A 19396-nucleotide genomic window follows, 5' to 3' on the forward strand; every position below is an offset into this window, starting at 1 on the left:
TGTGGTACTGTAATATTGGGGGATCAGGAAGGTTAGACTCTTCTTAAAAAGTATTTGATGTTTACATGGTTAAGTCTATTTTGTAAGGTTAAGTTGGAGTTACCTTTTTCAGAGAAAGGACAGTAATTTATTTGAAATTTGTGTTGAAGTCAAAAGTTTAGTAGCTACATCTAAACTTGGATATATGGGATCAGGGGGCTGTTTCCCCAGTTCCTGGGTGTTGATATGCATCACATCTGTTTTCTGTGTGCCAAGGCATGTCTGACTTCTATTGAAACAAAGCCAGTAGATCCTGGCCATATGGAAGTAAGCTTGCAAAGATGCACTGCACTGATCTCCTGGGGTAGGTAATCACGATCCCAGGATTGTGATGTGCACAGTAAAGCACAATTCTCGTGCTGTTCTGTTGAAGCTAGAGTTAATAAAATTATGTTTATCTTGTCTGCATGCAGCTTTTCTCCCTGGTTTAGCACTTCTACTCAGACCACATCTTTACTGATAGCAGTGGGGCTGGTTATGCTTTTGTGCAGTAGTAGCTACAGTTCTAATCATAGCCTCCTTTGCATCTTCCCTGAACAGTTTTTAACAGCATGGAAGTTAAAATGATGGTGGCTAGTTTACTGCTTACTATTGATGAGTCTAAAATGAAAGACGTTAATGGAAGCAACTGCCTAGTGAGCTAACAACTGTGAATCCATGAGACTGAAACTGATGTTTTTCTGGCAAGACTAAGTTGTCTTAATGCTTTTCAAGTTCACCTTCCCTCTGCTTTCAAGAAAAAAAACCAACCCCCCTCCCCAAGAACTTAGTTACTCTCTCCTTGACTGGTGAAGTGCAGAGTTGGTCAATGTGTAATCAAGCTCGTAGCATACTTACTTGTGTTTTGACTTGAAAGAGTTGATAGAAAATGATACTCAAATCTTCATAGCACTTAATTTTTTTTACTGTGTAATTTGGTACTAACCTTGGTTAAAACTAGTCAATGTATTACTTTGTCAGAATCAGATCCGAGTTGTGACACTGAATTTGTTCATTGTTAGGACCAGCTGTGATTTAAAAGTTGAAGAATGTCACTTTGGTAAATTTTGCTGACCTGTCTGGACTCTCAGTTGCGGGTCCAATTAACGAAACTGAAATGCTCTACAGGGCAAATATAGCAAGTTAGAGGAGTGTTAAATTACATGTTTTAAAGAATTTGTCTCGTACCTATAGTAACCAGAAGTGCTAATTTTTGCTAGTACTTCCGGCATTGAGGAATCTTTTATTACTGGCTTTTCTTTTTTTGCTATTGAAAATTGTTTACTTACAGTAACTTTAAGTAGTGATGCCTTCAGCACAAATTATGGTACAAATCAGCAAATATCAAATACTGTTGCTCAGTGAAAAGCTTGTTAGCCTAAGAGATGTGATCCTGTTTTATATGTTTTTTACTGGCTCTTAAAAGCATATTGCATTTGGAGGGGGAATTAAAAACCTTGCCTGGAAGACTGTAATGTTTTGTTTTAAGGTCTTCTACTAACAGTGCCTCCTACTGAGATAGAAAACCTGTGCACTCTGAAAGAACTGGATATGTGTTTTGGGATTCTTTTAGTTTATTAGATGACTGGCTTGTTTAGGGTCTCTTTTTATTGATGAAAACTATTATTTTTTAAGAGCTGCTAGATAGATGTATCAGTACTTAAACTGGATGTGAACAAGTCTAGTTTGCAATTTGTGGAAAACAGTAGTTAAAGCATCTGGTATACTTCAGCTGAAAGATTAGTGTGAGTTTTCCAAGTATTCCCTGCCAGGCGGAGACAGAAAGCTAACGACTTTTAGTTGCTCTTAAAATTTACTTTAACACTACTTGTGAGTATGCAGATGTCATTCAGCTTGGATCACGTAAGAGTTGTGTTCCTTGCAGAAATGTTTCTTTTAATATACAGTGCCTTTCACTTGATTCAAAGTGATTTTTCCATTGAAAGCTTCAAAAACTGAAATGATTTCTAAAGCTTGAACTACTTACAATTTAGAACCTTAGGTAAATATTAGGTATGTAAAGTATTGTGGTATTAAGGAGCACGTTTGGAATTAAACCCAAACTGTAGTAGCTGTTAAGGAAAAAGACTTAATTGTTGGATCCTTAAAGTAGCATTTGAATAAATCATGACTCTCCTAGACACAGTGAATAAAGCATGTTCAAAGACAAAGGAAGTTGCCTTGAGGAAAGGTGCAAATGCCTATGGATTAAGAGTTTGGCACTGTATTTTTTTGTGATGAAACTGACTAGTGCACTGAAAACTGCTTGAAAAAGACAGGAATATAAAATTGTACTGTGAAAACTGTTAGAATATATTAATTTATCAGAATTAATTATTTTAAAATGTGTTAGTAATGGGCTAGCAAGTTGATCCTTTATTCCCAATGGTTTAAAAAAAAAAAAAAAAGTAAGAAAAATAAAATGAACTGAGGCTGTAAATTTTATCTTGGCAGACTGAAAATGGTTTTTAACAGTCCTGCACCTCAGTGCAAATGTGCAGGGGAACCACTGTCAACTTTTTTTAGTTATGGGACAAACTCTGACTCTGAAATCTTGAATGTATCTAATTCTTTAAGGTACACAAAATCGTGCCTTTTGTAAATGTTTATCAAAACAGGTGGTTTGACTAGTTTACCTTACTGAATGGTGTAATGTAGCAGAGCTTAACAGAACTCAGTTATCACTTGTGTGGAAAAAAAAAAATCGAATTGTCATGTTACTGTGTAATTGACTTGCTTAAAAAATGAACAATAAATTTAATAAAATAAAGTCATTGTCTTGTTTTTTATCTTAGTGTTCTCTTTAAATTTGGATGGAATACTTGAGTAATTTTGAAGATTCCTATTTATTAAATTGATAGAATAGTGTCAGTTCTTTTGTTCTTGGTTTAAAGGTTACCACTTTTTCAGTTCCATTAATACAAGAGGCAATATGTTACCTATAGTTCTATCAGGATCTTGATTAGTGATTCAGTTATGAAAGTTCAAGGTGAAACTTTTTGAAGTGGTAAATGGTGTTACTGTCGTGCTACTAGTTTGGGGCAAGTTTGACCTCGTTACAGTCAGTGTTTTCCTAGATCTTTGTCAGGTGGACATAAAGGCAGTCAGTTAAGTGAGGTAAGGTAAAGTTTAGAGTCTTAATGGAATTTGATGAAAGCAATGATGATGTTCACATGGTCAAGTACTTATAAATGAAGGACCTCTTTATTATGAAAGAGTAAGGCAAGTTTGTTCTCATTTTTTTTGTACCAGGGCCACAACCATCTCTGGGAGTTAGTTTTGGAACGCCATTCGGCTCAGGTATTGGCACTGGCTTGCAATCAAGTGGCTTAGGTTCTTCAAGCCTTGGAGGTACACTTTAATTTTTCTAATATTTCATTGAACTATGATATCGCACATCTGAATCTCTTGTAAACCTGAAACTTCACCAAGAGGATGATCTGTTTTGGGGCAAGACCTTTACAGTCAGCAGTCTGCACTTCACAAACTTCTTCGTGCCTTACAGAAAGTGTTAGCTATGGCTAATGCAATACTGTAGTAAAAACCCAGGTTGAAGTTCTCCACGGAACTTGGCTGGCAACTGCCCGTGGCAGGGGGTTGGAACTTGATCTTTGAGGTCCCTTCCAACCCAAGCCATTTCATGAGCTGTAGGAAAGTGAATCAAGACCATTCTTCTGTAACTACACTTTGCACTAATTTGAGTATTTGAAAGTTAGCACGTGGGAATACTATAACTAATATATAGAGATGTTTCACCTGTTGTGTACAGCTCTTAGCTGTGAGGGCCGGTTTCTTATTGGAGTAAGATATGACACTGCTAGAGAACAATACAGTTCTGGGGTCCTGCTGGGTGAAATGTTTGCTCTAGCTGTCACTCCGTTCATTAGTGGTGATGTAGGGAAAAGTCTTTTTCAACCTGTAAGGCAAAGCAACATCTGAAAGTGAGGGGATAAAATACTTTCATAATGTTGATTAATAGTGCTAGTAAGAGACACCTGAAAGAAAACTTCAATATATTTATAGACCTTTTCCTCTGATGTAGTTCTGCTGAAAATGCATTACAACTAGAAATATATTTGCATACAAAAGTTCCTATCTATATCAGTCAGGGCTTCCTACACTACACATCAAAAGGCAGCAGTGTTTATTGAAGCTTTTGTGTAAGATCTACAAAGACAATATATACGATCACAAATGGTACGTTGTGGTTTTTCTTATTAGATCCTTTCTGCAGTTGCATTCTGTATCCCTGCATTTGAATCTTCTCAAAGTGTGATAACTGCTACTGTAACACTTAAAAATAATAAAATCACTGGCTATTGGAAACACTTAACTGCTATGATAGATAATACTTGAAGATTATGTCAACTTTACCTTAAATGATGATCTTGAAATTATCTTTAAGTCTACTGGTAGGTTTTCACATCAGATTTTACCTCAGATTTTATCTCAGATAAGTCTATAAAACAACAACAAACAGGAGAAATAACAATGGTGGGCTGAATGAAGAATGACTGTGGATTATTGTTATTCCTGCAGTGTTTTAGATGCAATTTAGATGCAACCAAAGCAATTATAGTCTAAAGATTGTTTGTGTTTATCAGTCTTACCAACATAAGGAGCATTCTATTTTAAATAGGTGGACATCTGCTTTTAATTTAGCATTAGAGGCCTACTGCCCCTTTCTCATAAGCCAGTATGCAGTTGCTTGTTTCATCTATTCTATATTAATTTGTAAAGATTTGGTCTTTTGGCAAATCGAGAAAGCTGTCTCACAGAAGCAACTATAGAAGAATAAAGGAATACTTTATTCTTATTATTAACTGGCCTGCAGCAATGCTCTTGGAAGGCAGTGAGCAGAGTGAATATTCCACATGTTTGGAATTCTTACTTAGCAGCATTTTTAACATTCGTGAAACTGCATTTTAGCTGGGAAACATAAATATTTATGAATTGGTGGATTATAAGCATCCAGACTTTAGCTCTTCAGTATGTTAGATAAGCAGCATATTGACCCAATGCTTCATGAAATATTTGCTGATAGAGACCTGACTGTTGGTAATTCATTGCCAGCTAGAAAGGAGGAAAAAGGTGCATCATTCAAAACAAAATATCCTGCGTTCAAACGATATTTCCTGTTATATTAAATTAAAACTGCACTTGGTTTAAAAACGACAGAAGACTATGGAACACAGCCTCAGATAGTATCCAATCATTACTAGTTTTAAAAGGTAAAGATTGTTTTGCTAAAGGAGGTAAAGACTCCGTTCAGTGAAGTACATTACCTAACACGTCGCACTTGACGCAGGGGACTCGTTTCCTTGAATATACTGTGCTCATTCCAACAGTCTCTTGGGACAACAAAAAATACAGAATATATTTCTTTTCTGTTGATCTGTCCTTAATCTCAAACTGCACATATCAGCTTGCTTTTCCTTTTATCTTGAAGGTACTTCATGTTCATAACAGAGTTTGAAATTCTGAAATTTATTCATTGAGATCATAAATAGGAATTGCAAAATGAATATACAGTTAAACATTCACGGCTGCCCTTTTTTTTTTTTTTTTGATGATTTTTCCATTAAAAAGTATGAAATTGTTTCTATTCTAGATTCTAATTTACTTTGTTATATAAAGCTTATCACCATTCTGCTTAGAGTAGGGGTGGATGAAATAAGCCGTGGAGTGAGCCAAGTAACTCAAGGAGAAGTCTGCTCTGTTCTAAGCCCAGGGAATTTTTCTTTTGGAGTTGTGGATGAAGATTACAGCTTTCTGTAATACAAGTCATATAACTTGTCTGAATTTTCCTAGTTTTGGCTTGTTTGTTATGTTGTTTTCTTGCTGATTTAACAGCAATTCATTAGCAATTTGGTGAACTTGGATACTTCACTTGTAATCATTTATAGCTTGTTTTATTCAGTTTTGTATTTTGAAGGAAATAATTTTCTCCAAGGCTTTCCTGTTCACACTGATTTCTTACAGAAATCAATGCTATGTTGAGAACGCCACCTATGGTGGTGGCCTTGGAAATATATCTTTACCAAATAATGCTTAGAACAGTTTGTTTTTAGAATACTTGCCCAAAACCTGTATGTCCTTAATTGCTGTGCCTATAATTTTTTTGTTGTGTGTCTTTACTGTTCTGCTAGGATTTGGAAGTAGCTCTGCCTTTGGAAGCAGTGCCACAGGAGCATCGTCATTTGGGTTTGGAACAACAAGTAAACCATCAGGAAGTCTAAGTGCAGGTTGGTTGGTTTATTTAATTCAAGTTTTGAGTGTGGTTTTTTTTTTTTTAATGGTGTCTGTCAAAACTGAAGGAGGGGAACATGCATCACATTGAATCAGATGCAATCTGAGGCATAGAAATGCAGTTACTGCCTGAATGCATAGGCCATACTGTTGCTGAGCTATTGAAATTAATGCATAAATTAGTGACAAGTATACCAGTAATTCCACTTCCTGTATTTAAAAATAAACGTTTTACAGATGTTTTTTCTTATCCTGTATATGTTGAAGAGCAAATTATAGGTATCTTTCTGTATGCCTATAATTCTTGTGTTCATTATTATGAAATGAAATTACTTCTCTGACAATTGAGCTAATCTCGTCAGCATCATCTCACTACTTTGTTCTACCTGGATGATGGTGAGAAGATGAAAATATGGATGTAGTTTCTCCTTAATTCAGATAGCTGAAATCTTACAGGGACGCCTATAACTTGCATCTCTATTTACTACTTAAATTAGAGCTTGTTTTTGAATTATGTAGCTTATCAGCCTTTCTTCAGTGACAGACTGAAGGAGCATCATGTCTCCAGGAATCAGATTTTAGTAGCATGATGATTGCTTTTTAAAAAAGAAGTTTTAACTGCTATTATTATAACCACAATAAATGACTGCTATTTGCTAGTAACTGTCCAGTAGGTCAGCATGGACCAGCATCTTCAGTTCCCATGAATTTTTACTTTCTTGGTTAACATTGGATCATTCTATAAAATAGGACCTTAAGCTTTGTGTTATAAGGTGGGGATAGTTCACTAATCTGGCTGTATAGCAGAATGAAGGTGTAACTGCCTACTGCATTTCTGGTAGAACATCTGACTTTGCAGCACGCAAAGCATCAGCCTTCTTTTTTTTTTAATCTTTTTAATATCAAGTAAGTCAAAACTTGCACTGATGACATTTCTGTTCATAGTAACGTTTTCAGATAACACTGCAGCCTCTTTTTAGCAGCGTGAATGAGTTGGACACAATAAGATTATAATTGTTTTCAGCTGTCTCGAGTCACAGATACAGAAGGTGTTAACCAGGAACGTTAAGGATTAAATGTAATTATCTCCTATTTTCTAAAATAGTCTTCATGAAGATCCTCATCTAGGCTGGGATCGTGGAATAGAAAATTCTGTGACAGTTTGGTTATCCTGAAGCATGTTAACTTTTACCTTTCGTGTCCAAAACTCTGATCTATAGCTTCTGGATTGCATAAACTCTTAAATACTTTGTGTGTGTATAAATTATGTGTAAGGCTAGTAATTTATTTTTTTTTTTAGCTTATATATCCTATTTCCAAAGTAACACTTCCAGAATCCTGAAACAGGAATATTTTATTACTCACCATAAGATAGTTTTATGTTTTTTCTGAATTTCTCTTTTCAGCAGTTGAGAGATGGGTGGAGGTGGCGTGTGGTTATACTGATGTTACTGCTTTTGTTTAGATGTGAGCATTTTGGTTGGTGTTTTGCCCATTCATAAGGAACTGTTCTGCTATCCTATCTAGGGTTGCTTAGGTAATGCCTCAACTCTCCTCTTTCCACCAGTTTGTTCTTAGTTTAGAATGAAGATTAGAGGTCCTCAAAGAGTTCCTGTTGAGTGTTTGAGTTGCATACATTTGTTACAAAACTTTGGTGTTTTTTTTTTTTTTTCTAGTAGTATTTACTGTTTTTCTCAGTTTCAGTTTGTGTTTCTGAAGAGAATTTTGTGCTATGAAAGTACTTAAGCAACTTTCCATAGCAGCTTGAGCTCAGTCCAGGAGCAGTCTCTATATGCAGTGTGTCAGTAGGTGAAAGGCAGTGCAGCTAGTCTTCTTTCAGTTCGATGTCAATCTCTCAGGAGTGGGACTGTGCTCTCAGCAAGTTTGCTGATGATCCCAAGCTGAGCGGTGCAGTTGATACAATAGAAGGAAGGGATGCCATCCAGAGGGACCTGGGCAAATTTGAAAAATGGTCCTGTGTCACCTGATGAGATTCAACAAGGCCAAGTGCAAGGTGTTGCAATGGGGTCGAGGCAATCTCAGGCATGTGTAACTGGGAGGAAGAACTCGGAGAGCAGCCCTGCAGAGAAAGTCTTGGGGATTCTGGTGCACAAAAGGCTGGACGTAAGCCAGCAGCATGTGCTTCTGGCCCAAAAGGCCAGTGGTATTCTGGGCTGTATCAAAAGAGAGGTGGCCAGCAGGGAGAGGGAGGGGATTGTCCTTTTCTACTCACTCTTGATGAGGCATCACCTTCAGTACTGTGTCCAGGCCCAGCACAAGAAAGATGCAGAGCTGCTGGAGTGGGTCCAGAAGAGGCCACGAAGACGATCAGAGAGCGTTAGCACTTCTTCTATGGAGAAAGATTAAGGGAGTGGGGCTTCTTCAGCCTGGGGAAGACAAAGCTCCAGGGAGACCTCATTACAGCTTTCCACTACTTGAAGGGAGCTTATGACAGGGAAGGAGAGTGACTTTTTCTTACACAGGCAGATAGTGATATGACAAGGGAGAATGGTTTAAAACAAAAAGAGGGTAGATTTGGATTAGATGTTGGGGAAATTTTTTTTATTAGGAGGGTGGAGAGGCACAGGCTGCCCAGAGGAGCTGTGAATTCCCCATTCCTGGAGGCACTCAAGACCAGGTTGGATGGGCCCTGGACAGCCTGAGCTGGTGGGTGTAACCCCGTCCATGGCAGGGTTGGAACTGGATGATCTCTAAGGTCCCTTTCAACCCAAGGCATTCTACAGACTCCTTTAGCGTGCACAGTTGTGCGATAAAACAAATGTTTCTCTGAAATGCAGGCAGAGCTTCCTTCCATTGTGAAGAGCCTACTCCTAGTGAACAGTCCATCTTAATTCCTAACTCCTTATTTATTTAATGGCAACCAAAAAGACTGATATAGGTGGGATATTAAGAACACTGACTCCCGAAATGATGAGAGAAGGAGAAAAATCACCACTGAATTTTTCAGAGATAATATTGTGGGGGGCAGAGTGTGTGAAAGCAGAGATACTAAGCATGCTTTGAAATCTGAGTTGGGAATTTGTAATAGAGAACTGTTTTTATTCAAGAATAGTAGTGCCAATGATGATACAAGAGACAATTGAATGGGATCATGGAAGGACATGCTTCTGCTGTTGGAAAATGGACCTATGTGTAATCAATATGTAGTAGCCATGAGCAAGTAACAGAGGCCTTTGTAAATCAGCCAGAGCTGTGCTGGAAATCCGTTTTGAATTAGTGTCCTATTGTAATATGGAGGGAGGAGGAGATTGCTTTTGAGGTCTGCTGAACTGCTGGTTATCCCTGTGGCATTGAAACAAGAACAGTAAACTACTACAACCTGTTATGAGAAAGCTTATATCTTTTGTTTGGCTTTACCTCTCTGAAGGGTTTGCCTGAAGTTTGTGTTGCTTGAGTGTGTGTGATGGGGCTTAGTAGGCCAGGTGGATGGTTGAGCTTGATAGTCTTGAAGGTCTTTTCCAATGGCTATGAGCAGAGGTGCAAGTGCCCAATGAGTGAAGTGTACTCTGAGGTCCTTAAGGTTGATGCTAAGTTTGTGCCTCCAAAGGACAGGTGGTCGCTTACTTCCTGAAAGGAATTGTTGATTCATAAGTAATGTTAATTTCAAGCCAGAAATTGATCATGTTGTAGCTGTGATTCAAGACTGTGTGCAGCTCGTCCCTCTAAAACTGAATGTGTGTCTTGTTGGAAGTTGATTTCTAAAGATACCTCAAGATTTTCATTTGAATATTTTGTGTAAGGGTTCTTTTTGTTTTTCCTCTTAAAAGAATTTGTAGGACAAAGCCTTTTAGATTAATTTCCCTTTGACCTTTCTACACTTCTGTGGCCATCCTAAATAGCACTTGTACAGCTGCTGCTTCCTGGGTCACAGGTAAATTAACAAACATCCTCTCAGTCGCCTGTCACACACAGCTCGTGCATCTTTCTTTCTCTAACATTACTCAAAGTTCATGTTGTGTTCCCTGCATCCAGAAGCAGCTGGATGGAGGTGGTTCACATGCACTTCACCCCTGGCACTGTGGATCACATACAACTTTACTGTGAATTGTATGTGTTGTGTGTTCTGTAGAAACCAATACTTACGTGCTATCTCAACTCTGTACTTGAAGTAAAAATTTAACTTACGAAGAACAGCTTATGTTATTAAAGATTTTTTTCATTCATGGCACTTCCAGATGAAAAACCAGTTTCTTCTTTCGAAACCTTACCTAGTATTCAGAGTTAACAGGAAAATGGGAGGATAGTGACATCTACTTCACCCTTTACAATCTAGGATGAGAGACAAATCAGTCCAGAAGGCTTAGGTGAAAGCCAAACGAACAATATCACTAGATACACTTGAGGTGCACGTACTTATTACAGTGAGTTGTGCACAGGCAAGTGTATGCTGAAGAACTGCAGTTACCATAATGGCTTGGTTTTCCCCTTGACAAGATGAGTTACTGTAGTGTGATTGTCTGACCCAGATCCAGACGTTACAGGAGGAGAATTCCACCTTAGACTTTGAAATGTAACTGAAGCATGAGAGCAAGAGCTGAGTGAGAGAAGGAAAGATATCAGGCTCATGTGGGCAACTTGAGATTCTGCTGAGAAAACCAGTTGGGTTTTAATTTCTTGGCTTTAAAGATAAGATATTCAGTTGATACTGATACAATAAAGGATTGCTTTTACTGTCTGCCAGAGAACTGGTGAAACTAAGTAGTGCTTATTAAGAACAAACTTGTTTGTGAATCAGTCTTGTTTTTTCTAATATTTATGTACATTGTGCAACATGTATAAACTACTTGAAATCTTCTCTTGCACCTGTCGTACTTGTTGTGTGATTGTTTATTATCTGCTTTCTTCAGAGAATGGAAGAGTTATGGGCTTCTACTTGTTGACCAGTAGTTGGAAACTTATCTTCCAGTTCTGTCTTTTGAGTATTACCAAGTTGGTTATACTTCAAAAAAGAAAGTAAAATGATGAAGCATTACTGTTGCTGAAAGTGGTGAATGGATTTTCTTCAGCTGATCTTGCTTTGTAACTGAACTGAATGGAATTATTTTTTTGTAACTCTTCCCTCCTTTTTTACGTCAACGTGAGCAACAGCAAAACTTGCTCACCTATTCATTCGGTTTTCCAGAGCTTTGTTTTCAAGGCTGCTGTTTGACTCAAGTCATAAAGGGTGTTTTTTAGATACCAGGAATTTGACAGAGATTTTGAACCTTTCCTACCTCTTGCTTAATGTAGGGTCTGTGCCACTTTTGTTGCAAGGGCAGGGAAAGGTAGCCTAGTCAGTAGGGCAGGGGGCTGCGTATCCGGCTTTGCCATTAACTTGCTGTGAGGTGAAGTGAGGCTCGTGGTCTGCTTGTACCTCTGCCTTCCCTTCCCACCCTGCTTTATATGTGCTACATGTCTCAATATGCAGTGCTGGGAGCCTGGGCTGGGGGTTATGGTGCTACAACTGCTGTGCAGTTTCAGTGGGGTTTGTGGCTGCCACTTTGATGTGAATAGTGGTATTGTATAAATAGGCTGTGATCTAAGATTAGAGTTGCTTATAATCACTGAAGTAGGCTGTGTTAGAGCCGTAATATCCCAGCTGCTATAGCTGACAAGTCCACGCGTATTAGCAACACGACGTACTGTTGTAGATCCACATTGGTATACAGTACTATAAATATAGTAATAAAGTAGCTGATGCTCACAGCTCCAAGGAGAAACAAATTTGCAATCCCGATATAAGCCATGTTTTAAAATGTCTTTTCCCTCCTTCATAAGGCTTTGGCAGCTCGACTACGTCTGGGTTTAACTTCAGCAATCCTGGCATCACAGCATCAGCTGGCTTGACGTTCGGGGTGTCTAATCCTGCATCTGCAGGCTTTGGGACAGGAGGGCAACTTCTTCAGCTGAAGAAACCTCCAGCTGGAAACAAGCGAGGGAAGAGATAGGCACCTCTCTTAGGGAAGTGGAAGTGAATCAACTTTGTTCATCTGAGAAGTCTATTTTTCTAGATTGATGCATTGATTAAATCGCATCCCGTGAGATTTATAAAAAATAAAAATAAAAAAAAAGTTGCTACTTTTCCCTAGTCTGAAACACAAAATGACTCGTACTGAACAGCTATTTTCTTGTGAATATAAACCTGTTTATGTATTTTTATTTTTGGCCCTAGTTTTAGAAATGTTCTATACTGCATTATTAAAGATTCTTGTAAAACCATCTATTTAAACTAATGTTAGTAGCAGAATATTTTTTGTTAATAAGCTTTATACCATATGAATATATGCATATTTGTTTTTTGTACAGAAAGTATATTCTAGTACAAATACTAGAGTTCATATCTTCTGTTCCTGGATATGGCCTTCAAATCTACTTCAGGGTGTTTCTGTGTATATGGATGTAAATATATACAGTACAGTGCACACACCAGTGTGTATGTGTATGTATAAAATAAAACCAGATGTGCAAACCTTTCCCCACAGACAGGTCTCCTTTACTTTGTGTTCTGTTTGTCCACGTTGCTCTGTGGTTCCACATCTTGATGTTCTGTGGATTTCAAACAGGGGGTCCCGGGCTGTGTCGTCATTGCTGCTTGTGTTTTGTTGCTTAAGACCAGCTGAAGTAAAACGTTTACTATCTCATGAAGTTCTGTATGCGGTGTTCAGTGGATGCAGTGTGTGAAGTTGTTTATTTTAGCCATTTCTCAACCAGTTCTTAAAGAAGAAGCCGGGATCTTGACTCAGACATTTCCTAGGTAATGCTCCCAAACTGATTTTTCTTCAGCTGCACGGCAGGATGTTGTGGGGTTTCAGGGTTCCACAAGGTCTGCTTGCAAGCAGAGCTGTCAGCCTGCATGAGCTCTTCCTAGCAGCTGGAGGGGGGGTGGATTGTACCATTATAGCCATGATTGGAATTAACTGTTACAAATCAGAGCTGATTCACTAGCTGCTTCTAGTCAGTGCTATTAGCACAAACACCAGAGCAGGTGTATATCTGCTTTCAATATGAGCTATAGTACAGTAAGTTGCTGCTGAAGAATTGAGAAAAATGATGTAATTTGAAGGTTAAACTACTGCAACAGTAGAGTATAAATCTTGTGTATTACATCATAGCTGCTTGTGCTGCATTTCCAATTCAGTGTGTGCTAGAAACATCTGGAAAGCATCCTAAAGAGGTACGTACTGCCTAGTGTGAGTGGAAATGTGAATATGGGACTTTGGGTTCGAGTGTTGCTTTCTGTATACAAGATGCATCAAATGAATATTCACTGTCTTCACAGAAACACCTTTTTTCTAAAACAGTTAAAGTGCATAAGGGTGTTTTGTTTTTGTTTTTTTTTTTCCAAGCGTTGAGTTATTTCAGTGATGGAAGTGTTATTACCATTTAGTGTGTTTTGGAAGTGATGTCTGCGGTGGTTGCTTTTGGACAGATGTTTATCACTTGATCTGGCAGAATTCAGAGAAACTGAGCACAGAACTCCTGGCTTTTGTACACTTGTATGTTATTGCATCTCTGCGAGCGCTCCCTTAGGAATCCAGTGTGTGTTTTTCACATCTGGGAAAACTGAAAGCTTAAAGTTTGTTCTGACTTAACCTTTTTTAAAACATACATTGGGCTGCAGTCAAAACCACAATGTTTTTATTCTTTTGTTATTGCTTTTTAATAATGTTAAACCACTGGACTTGTAATGTATTAATTTGTGAAGCCAATTCAAAGTATGTACTCCTTGTCCATATGTGCAACTTACCATTGTGCAAACAATAAAACAAATGCTGTGATCCTTGTAATACATATTTGCCTATTTGAAAGGTCATTTCCTGTTGTCTTCCTATGTTATGTAGAACAAACAAAACTATAATCAGCTAATATGTAGAATTCTGTGGTTTTTTTTCTTGCTGAAGTTTTAGGGCCTCAATCCCTGGAGTGAGAGGGAGGGCTGGGCTGGGAGGAATGGTGGTTTTTGTCTGGAGTCTCCACACTGAGCTATATGAAGCTGGGCCATGCTGTAACATAGTAGTAGGTAGGTTTTTTTAATCAGTTCTAAAGCTGTCTGAGCCTCCTGTGTGTCTGTATTTTGTTCTGATTCTCTTCATGTTAAGGCAGCCCGTATCTCCTTAATTCTAGCCCAGGTGGAGAAGTGATTACATAATGCCATAATTGCATGCTGTAGTACAAACTAAAGTGGTTGAAGTTGGATTTGAAATAATTACCTTCCCAGCATGTTTCCTTGAATTTAGCCATGACTTTCATGGTTCAGCACTGCATGTGTTGTTTCAAATAGTTTTTCAAAGTAAAGCTGTGCAATACAATTATAGTGCAGAACACAAATATATTCGAGGGATGACAAGTTTCCTACAAGGCACGTTAAGCTGACCTGTGCTTACACACAGTGGAATGAAATCAAGTCTGCAGTTGGCTCTTTCAAGAGGGGAAGATTGCAGTGGGATGGATGTGGGATGTGATTCTCTTTATCTGTTAAGACCTTGTACAGTTGTGGTGTGAAGGATTTATGTGGCCTCTTCTACCAGAAGGACCTTGGGTTTTCCATTATTCTCATTGCAAGATCCGTAAGAGGAGGTGTGACAGAGTTAAGCCTCAGTTTGCTTGCATCGTAAACCTCTTCCTGGCCCATCATCTCAAAACCTGTGCACCCATATTTGCTTGTGTTCCTGACAAGCTGACTATGTGCTGCCTACCTTGCACATTTACTGTTTTCTTTTTGCTTGGGTGGAACGAGGTTGAAATGGAGGAGCTGGGAAGGATTCATGCATCTTCTCATCACAAGCCTCTGAAATCCAGATCCTGGCACACCTCTTCCACCTACATGTTCTTAACAGGACTATATGTTGAACTCTAGACTTAGTGGCCTTTTCATCTTTAACGTAAGTGATAATTCTGTGGGGTTTCTTCCCCTCCCATTCTTTACCTGTTAATAGAAGTAATCCAGGGTCTGTTATGTCGTCTGTTACCTGTTGATGGTGCTGGTACCTGGAATGCCTCAGCAGAGGGTAAACAAGCAGTAATGTGCAGGGTTTCATGAGAAATTAGGAGTAACCATATAGGAAAATGCATCCGTGCTGTAACGTGCAAATACATCATGCACTATAAAAGTTTGTTTTCTGAAAACTCTTATTCAGGGATATAATGGGGGGGGGGAAGGGCAGTAAGTGGATTTCTAGCATTAAATTATACATTTTGACTGCTGGGATTGTGCTGGCTGGCTGTTCCTATCTTCCTTGCTCAGTACCTTGTGAGTGCATGGTGACTGCCTGCAGGCATTGCTAGCTCTGCATACTGAGCAGTAGGGCTGCACAACCTGTGTACAACCCAGGCTGGACTTTGGGAAGGCGGTGAGGCAGAGTGCTGCCATGGCCCGGTGCCTCCCACCTACCTGGATGGGTTTGTTGCTGGGAAGGGGTGGGAGATGGGGTGCAGAGTGTGAGGTTTACTGCTGTCAGTGGGATGGCAGATTTCAGTTCACATCAGGATCACTTCTGAGCTCAAGGCCGAGTGCTTGCATGCTGATATTTTGTGCTCCTAAATCAACTGAGCCTGCAAAGCACATTCTTGTATTGCTTACAGTAGGTAGAAGCGGATGACTGTAGCAGTTCAATTTTCTAGGTAGGAAGAAAACAACCCAAAGGGTTTCCTGTTGGGATTCCAAAAGCTCTGTTAGAATGCTGCTTTCACCAGGTGGCAGGAGACAACCACTTTCATACAGCCCCTACAAGGCTCTCAAAGGCACAGTTGTGCAGCCTCACCTTTTTTTGCAGGTCACTCACGTTTTCTTGCACCTTTCTCTAAGGTGGTAAGGTTTTTGTTCCTCTGCACCAGCATTTGAGCAATCCCTGAGACTGACTTGGCTGTGTTGCTGTGAGGTTTGTTACTCAATGCTTTCTTACTCAGCCTCAGGAACCTAATCTTCGTGATCCTGTGCTGCAGTTGTGGAGCACTGCAGTGAGGAGGTGAGTATGCCAGGTGTTGCTTTAGCCTTCACAACTTTTTCCAGAGAACGGCATGCTCCTTCCTTCCCTAACTCTGTAGAAGTAAGGCAATTCCAGCTTACTCTGAGCTGCTTAAGTTTAGAAGCTTCTGCAAAATTAGGTATAGAACTGATAGCAGGTCAGCTCTGCTGAACTCGTGCATGGAGGACTTGGGAAGCATGTGCCTGTCCCAGCAGGTCAACAGCTGAACAGACATGAAGTGTTTTTTCTGGTTTGTTCCACTGGGCTCTCAAACTGATCAATTTTCCCTCTTCTTTTCAATGCAGGTTTCAATGTACAGCGCATACTTGGGCAGCCCAAGGACAGAATCATTATGAAATGTCATGCAGTTGTCTCCAAAATCCTGTTCTGATCAGACGCTATCTGCCTCCTGGGCAAGAAGTGCCTTGTTGGCTCTGTGTCCTTAACGTGCTGTGTTGCAGAACCACTGGGTGCTTTTGGGCTGACTGTCCCGGCCACAACAGTGAGCCAGGATGATGAGGTTTTGATTGGGCACTAGGGTGTGCTCATAGTAAAAGGAAAAGCCTTGATAAATACTCAAAATTCAGTAGTGGTTTATCTGGTGTAAGCTCTTGGGGGGGGTGGAAAAAGTGGCAAAAAGCTTTTTAGACTTTCAGTTGGATGAAACCTTGGATGGAGAAAATATAAACTGTAAACATTTGCGTAAACATTACTGAGCTACAACTCAGTAGTCTATTAGCTCCTTAGTTAGGTAGCTAAATAGCAGCTCCTCCAAACTGGACATCAAAAATCTCTAATGCTGTTAACACTGATAGTGTTTTCTAGCTGTCAGGGCCACCTTTATTTCATCTGGTCACTACAGAAATTGATGGCTGTCTTAAGCAACCTATTGCCACTAACAGTGCACTGCTTAACGTCACAGCTTACTGCCCAAACTCTGGGAACAGCCCTGTAGGAGCAGGTGGGTGCTGGCATGCCTCATATTGCCAAAGCACAAGTCAGCCCATCCCTGCCTGCGCTGCTGGCTGAGCTCATACAGCTCAGACCATGAGCGTAGAACTCTGTAAGTCAGGTTTTATCTGCACTTTTGATGCTAAGTAAAATAGCAATGCTGCAAGCAAATATAGTCTTTAACTAGTGATGTAAGCAATATGCTAACATCTCCTAATCCTAAATACACTTTTATGCATTTTTAATTTTCTGCTCATTTGCACTAATAATATAAAACCCAAACCCACACATTAAGCCAAGAGGAAGAGCACTTTTTTCTTGCCTAGCACATGTGAATCTCACTGTGCAGGCGGTGAGCTGGGCCACACCTGTGTGGCAGTGCTGCTTCCACAGCACAGTGCCTGTGGGCGCAAAGCTGCTGGCTGCCACTGCATCATGAGGTGAGCAACAGTTAAATCTCAGTTTTGAGACTGTTTTCTCTGCCTTCACTTGACTGAAAATGCTCCTGTTCCATGCTCTGGTTGGCACAAAGCAGTGTGAGTAGGGGAAGCTTCTGGGTTTTTCTTTCAATTGAAGTAAGTTGATGACAATGCTGCCCTGCCTGTTTGCTTTGTGTGGCTGGGAGGGAGCAGGCTGGGAAAGGTTGGTGTAGTCGTAAGAGTCATAGAATAGCTTGGGTTGGAAAGGACCTTACAGCCCGCCCAACTTGAACCCTGGGCAGGGCTGCTGCCCACCAGCTCAGGTTGTCCAAGGACCTACCCAGCTTGGCCTTGAACACCTCTGGGGTTGGGGTATCCTCAGCTTCTCTGTGCAACCAAGGCCCTAAGAAGCAATTCTTTTCTTCTTTTTATCTGGGGCTGCATAACTAGGTGTATTTTCTGTTTGCTGGTACCTGGGTTTGCTGAGCCTGTGGTGTGCGGAGGTCCAGGGTGGGTAAACCACAGAATCACAGAATTGTAGGGGTTGGAAGGGACCTCCAGATGCCCATAGCAGTGTGACATGGACTGACTGCTGTCAAGCTGCTCACCTGCCCCGAGTGCCTCAGCTGTGTGGGTGCTGGCCTTGGTGTCATGGTGGAGCTGCAGCTGCCTCCTGCCCTTGGCTCACACAACTGTGCCTTTGGAGCTGGCTGTGAGGTGGTGGGTGGAGGTTTCAGTGTTACTGGTGCTGCTGTGGGGCTGTTGTTGCCCAGGGCCTGGTGATGGAGCTTCACGTCACCACAGCCCGGGCTGCTCCTACTGTCATGACTCTCTAGTGAGGTTTTCCTTGGCTCCACTTGTTCTAATTATTTCTCAGGAACTGAGAGCCAGTAAAAGTAAGTCTTTCTCTCAAGAATTTTCTCTCAAAAAACGTGTATTTTAAAACACAGATATTAAATATGTTCCCTGAGCAGGAATAAAAAATAAAAACGTCAACCCCATGCAAGCAGTACCCCAGGCAGAGCAGCAGCTCGGCTCTGGCCGTGCTCAGGGCGCACAGCGTCGTTGTGCGGCTCTACGGCAGCGGCTCCCGGGGCTCCGTTCCCGCCGCTGTCACACGGGGGCAGTACGGCCACGCCGCGGCGAGCTGTGCCTGCGTGCCGCTGGGTTGGCAGGTCGGAGCTCAGCCGCGAACTCATCCTCTGCCCGTGCAACTCGGCAGGGCGCGCGGACGCGTGCAGGAGGCGGCTATGAATGAAAGAAATCCGCCTTGAAGCGGATTCGCAGTGCCACACGGCACGAGTGGAGCGAGCTCTGGGCTCGCGGTACCGGGTCGGGGCACAGCGGGGCTCCTTCGCTGGGGGAGCCGGGAGGGACCGCCGGGACGGCCGAGCTCCGCGCTGCGCTGGGGTGGACACACGGGCGCCTGTCCGATACCAGTGCGGGTATTGTCATCGTGAGAATGCAAGTGCAGCCCGAACTCAAACCGGGCGGTGCCGGCAGCGGCGCTCCGCGGATCGGGCAGCGCCTCGGGCTGTTGCTGAGGAGCCGCCTGCGCCTCGGAGGGTGCCGGCCTCTGCGGAGGGGAAGGCAAACTTTGCCGATACTTCGGCGCCGCCAGGAACGCCCAGCTCGCCTCCCCCGCTCGCTTCAGGTAGTCGGGAAGCACCAACGCGCGCCCGCCACGGCTGCGCCCACCGCCTCCCGCTGCCGCCGCCGCCGCCCCTCCGAGCTCCGCCGCCCGCACCGCGCCACGCAGGTGCCGCCCCGCTCCCGCCGGGGCCGAGGGGCCGG

General features: G+C 41.4%; 1 protein-coding gene across 3 annotated transcripts in view; it reads left to right on the forward strand.

Moving 5' to 3' along the window:
* NUP58 (nucleoporin 58) overlaps positions 1–14133 on the forward strand; it is a 36848-nt gene extending 22715 nt beyond the window's left edge. For 2 of the 3 annotated variants that reach the window (XM_042867212.1, XM_042867213.1), the window contains exons 14-16: positions 3271–3369; positions 6168–6263; positions 12046–14133. In XM_042867212.1, the coding sequence (XP_042723146.1) occupies positions 3271–3369; positions 6168–6263; positions 12046–12215 (365 nt within the window). In that variant the 3' untranslated portion in view covers positions 12216–14133. The remainder of the gene's footprint in view (positions 1–3270; positions 3370–6167; positions 6264–12045) is intronic. The other variant, XM_042867214.1, reaches the window with a different exon arrangement.
* Positions 14134–19396: the final 5263 nt, after the last annotated feature.

This window comes from Lagopus leucura, unplaced genomic scaffold, assembly GCF_019238085.1.
Source record: "Lagopus leucura isolate 7727_CA_CO unplaced genomic scaffold, USGS_WTPT01 Super-Scaffold_100001, whole genome shotgun sequence".
NCBI classification, from domain to species: domain Eukaryota; kingdom Metazoa; phylum Chordata; class Aves; order Galliformes; family Phasianidae; genus Lagopus; species Lagopus leucura.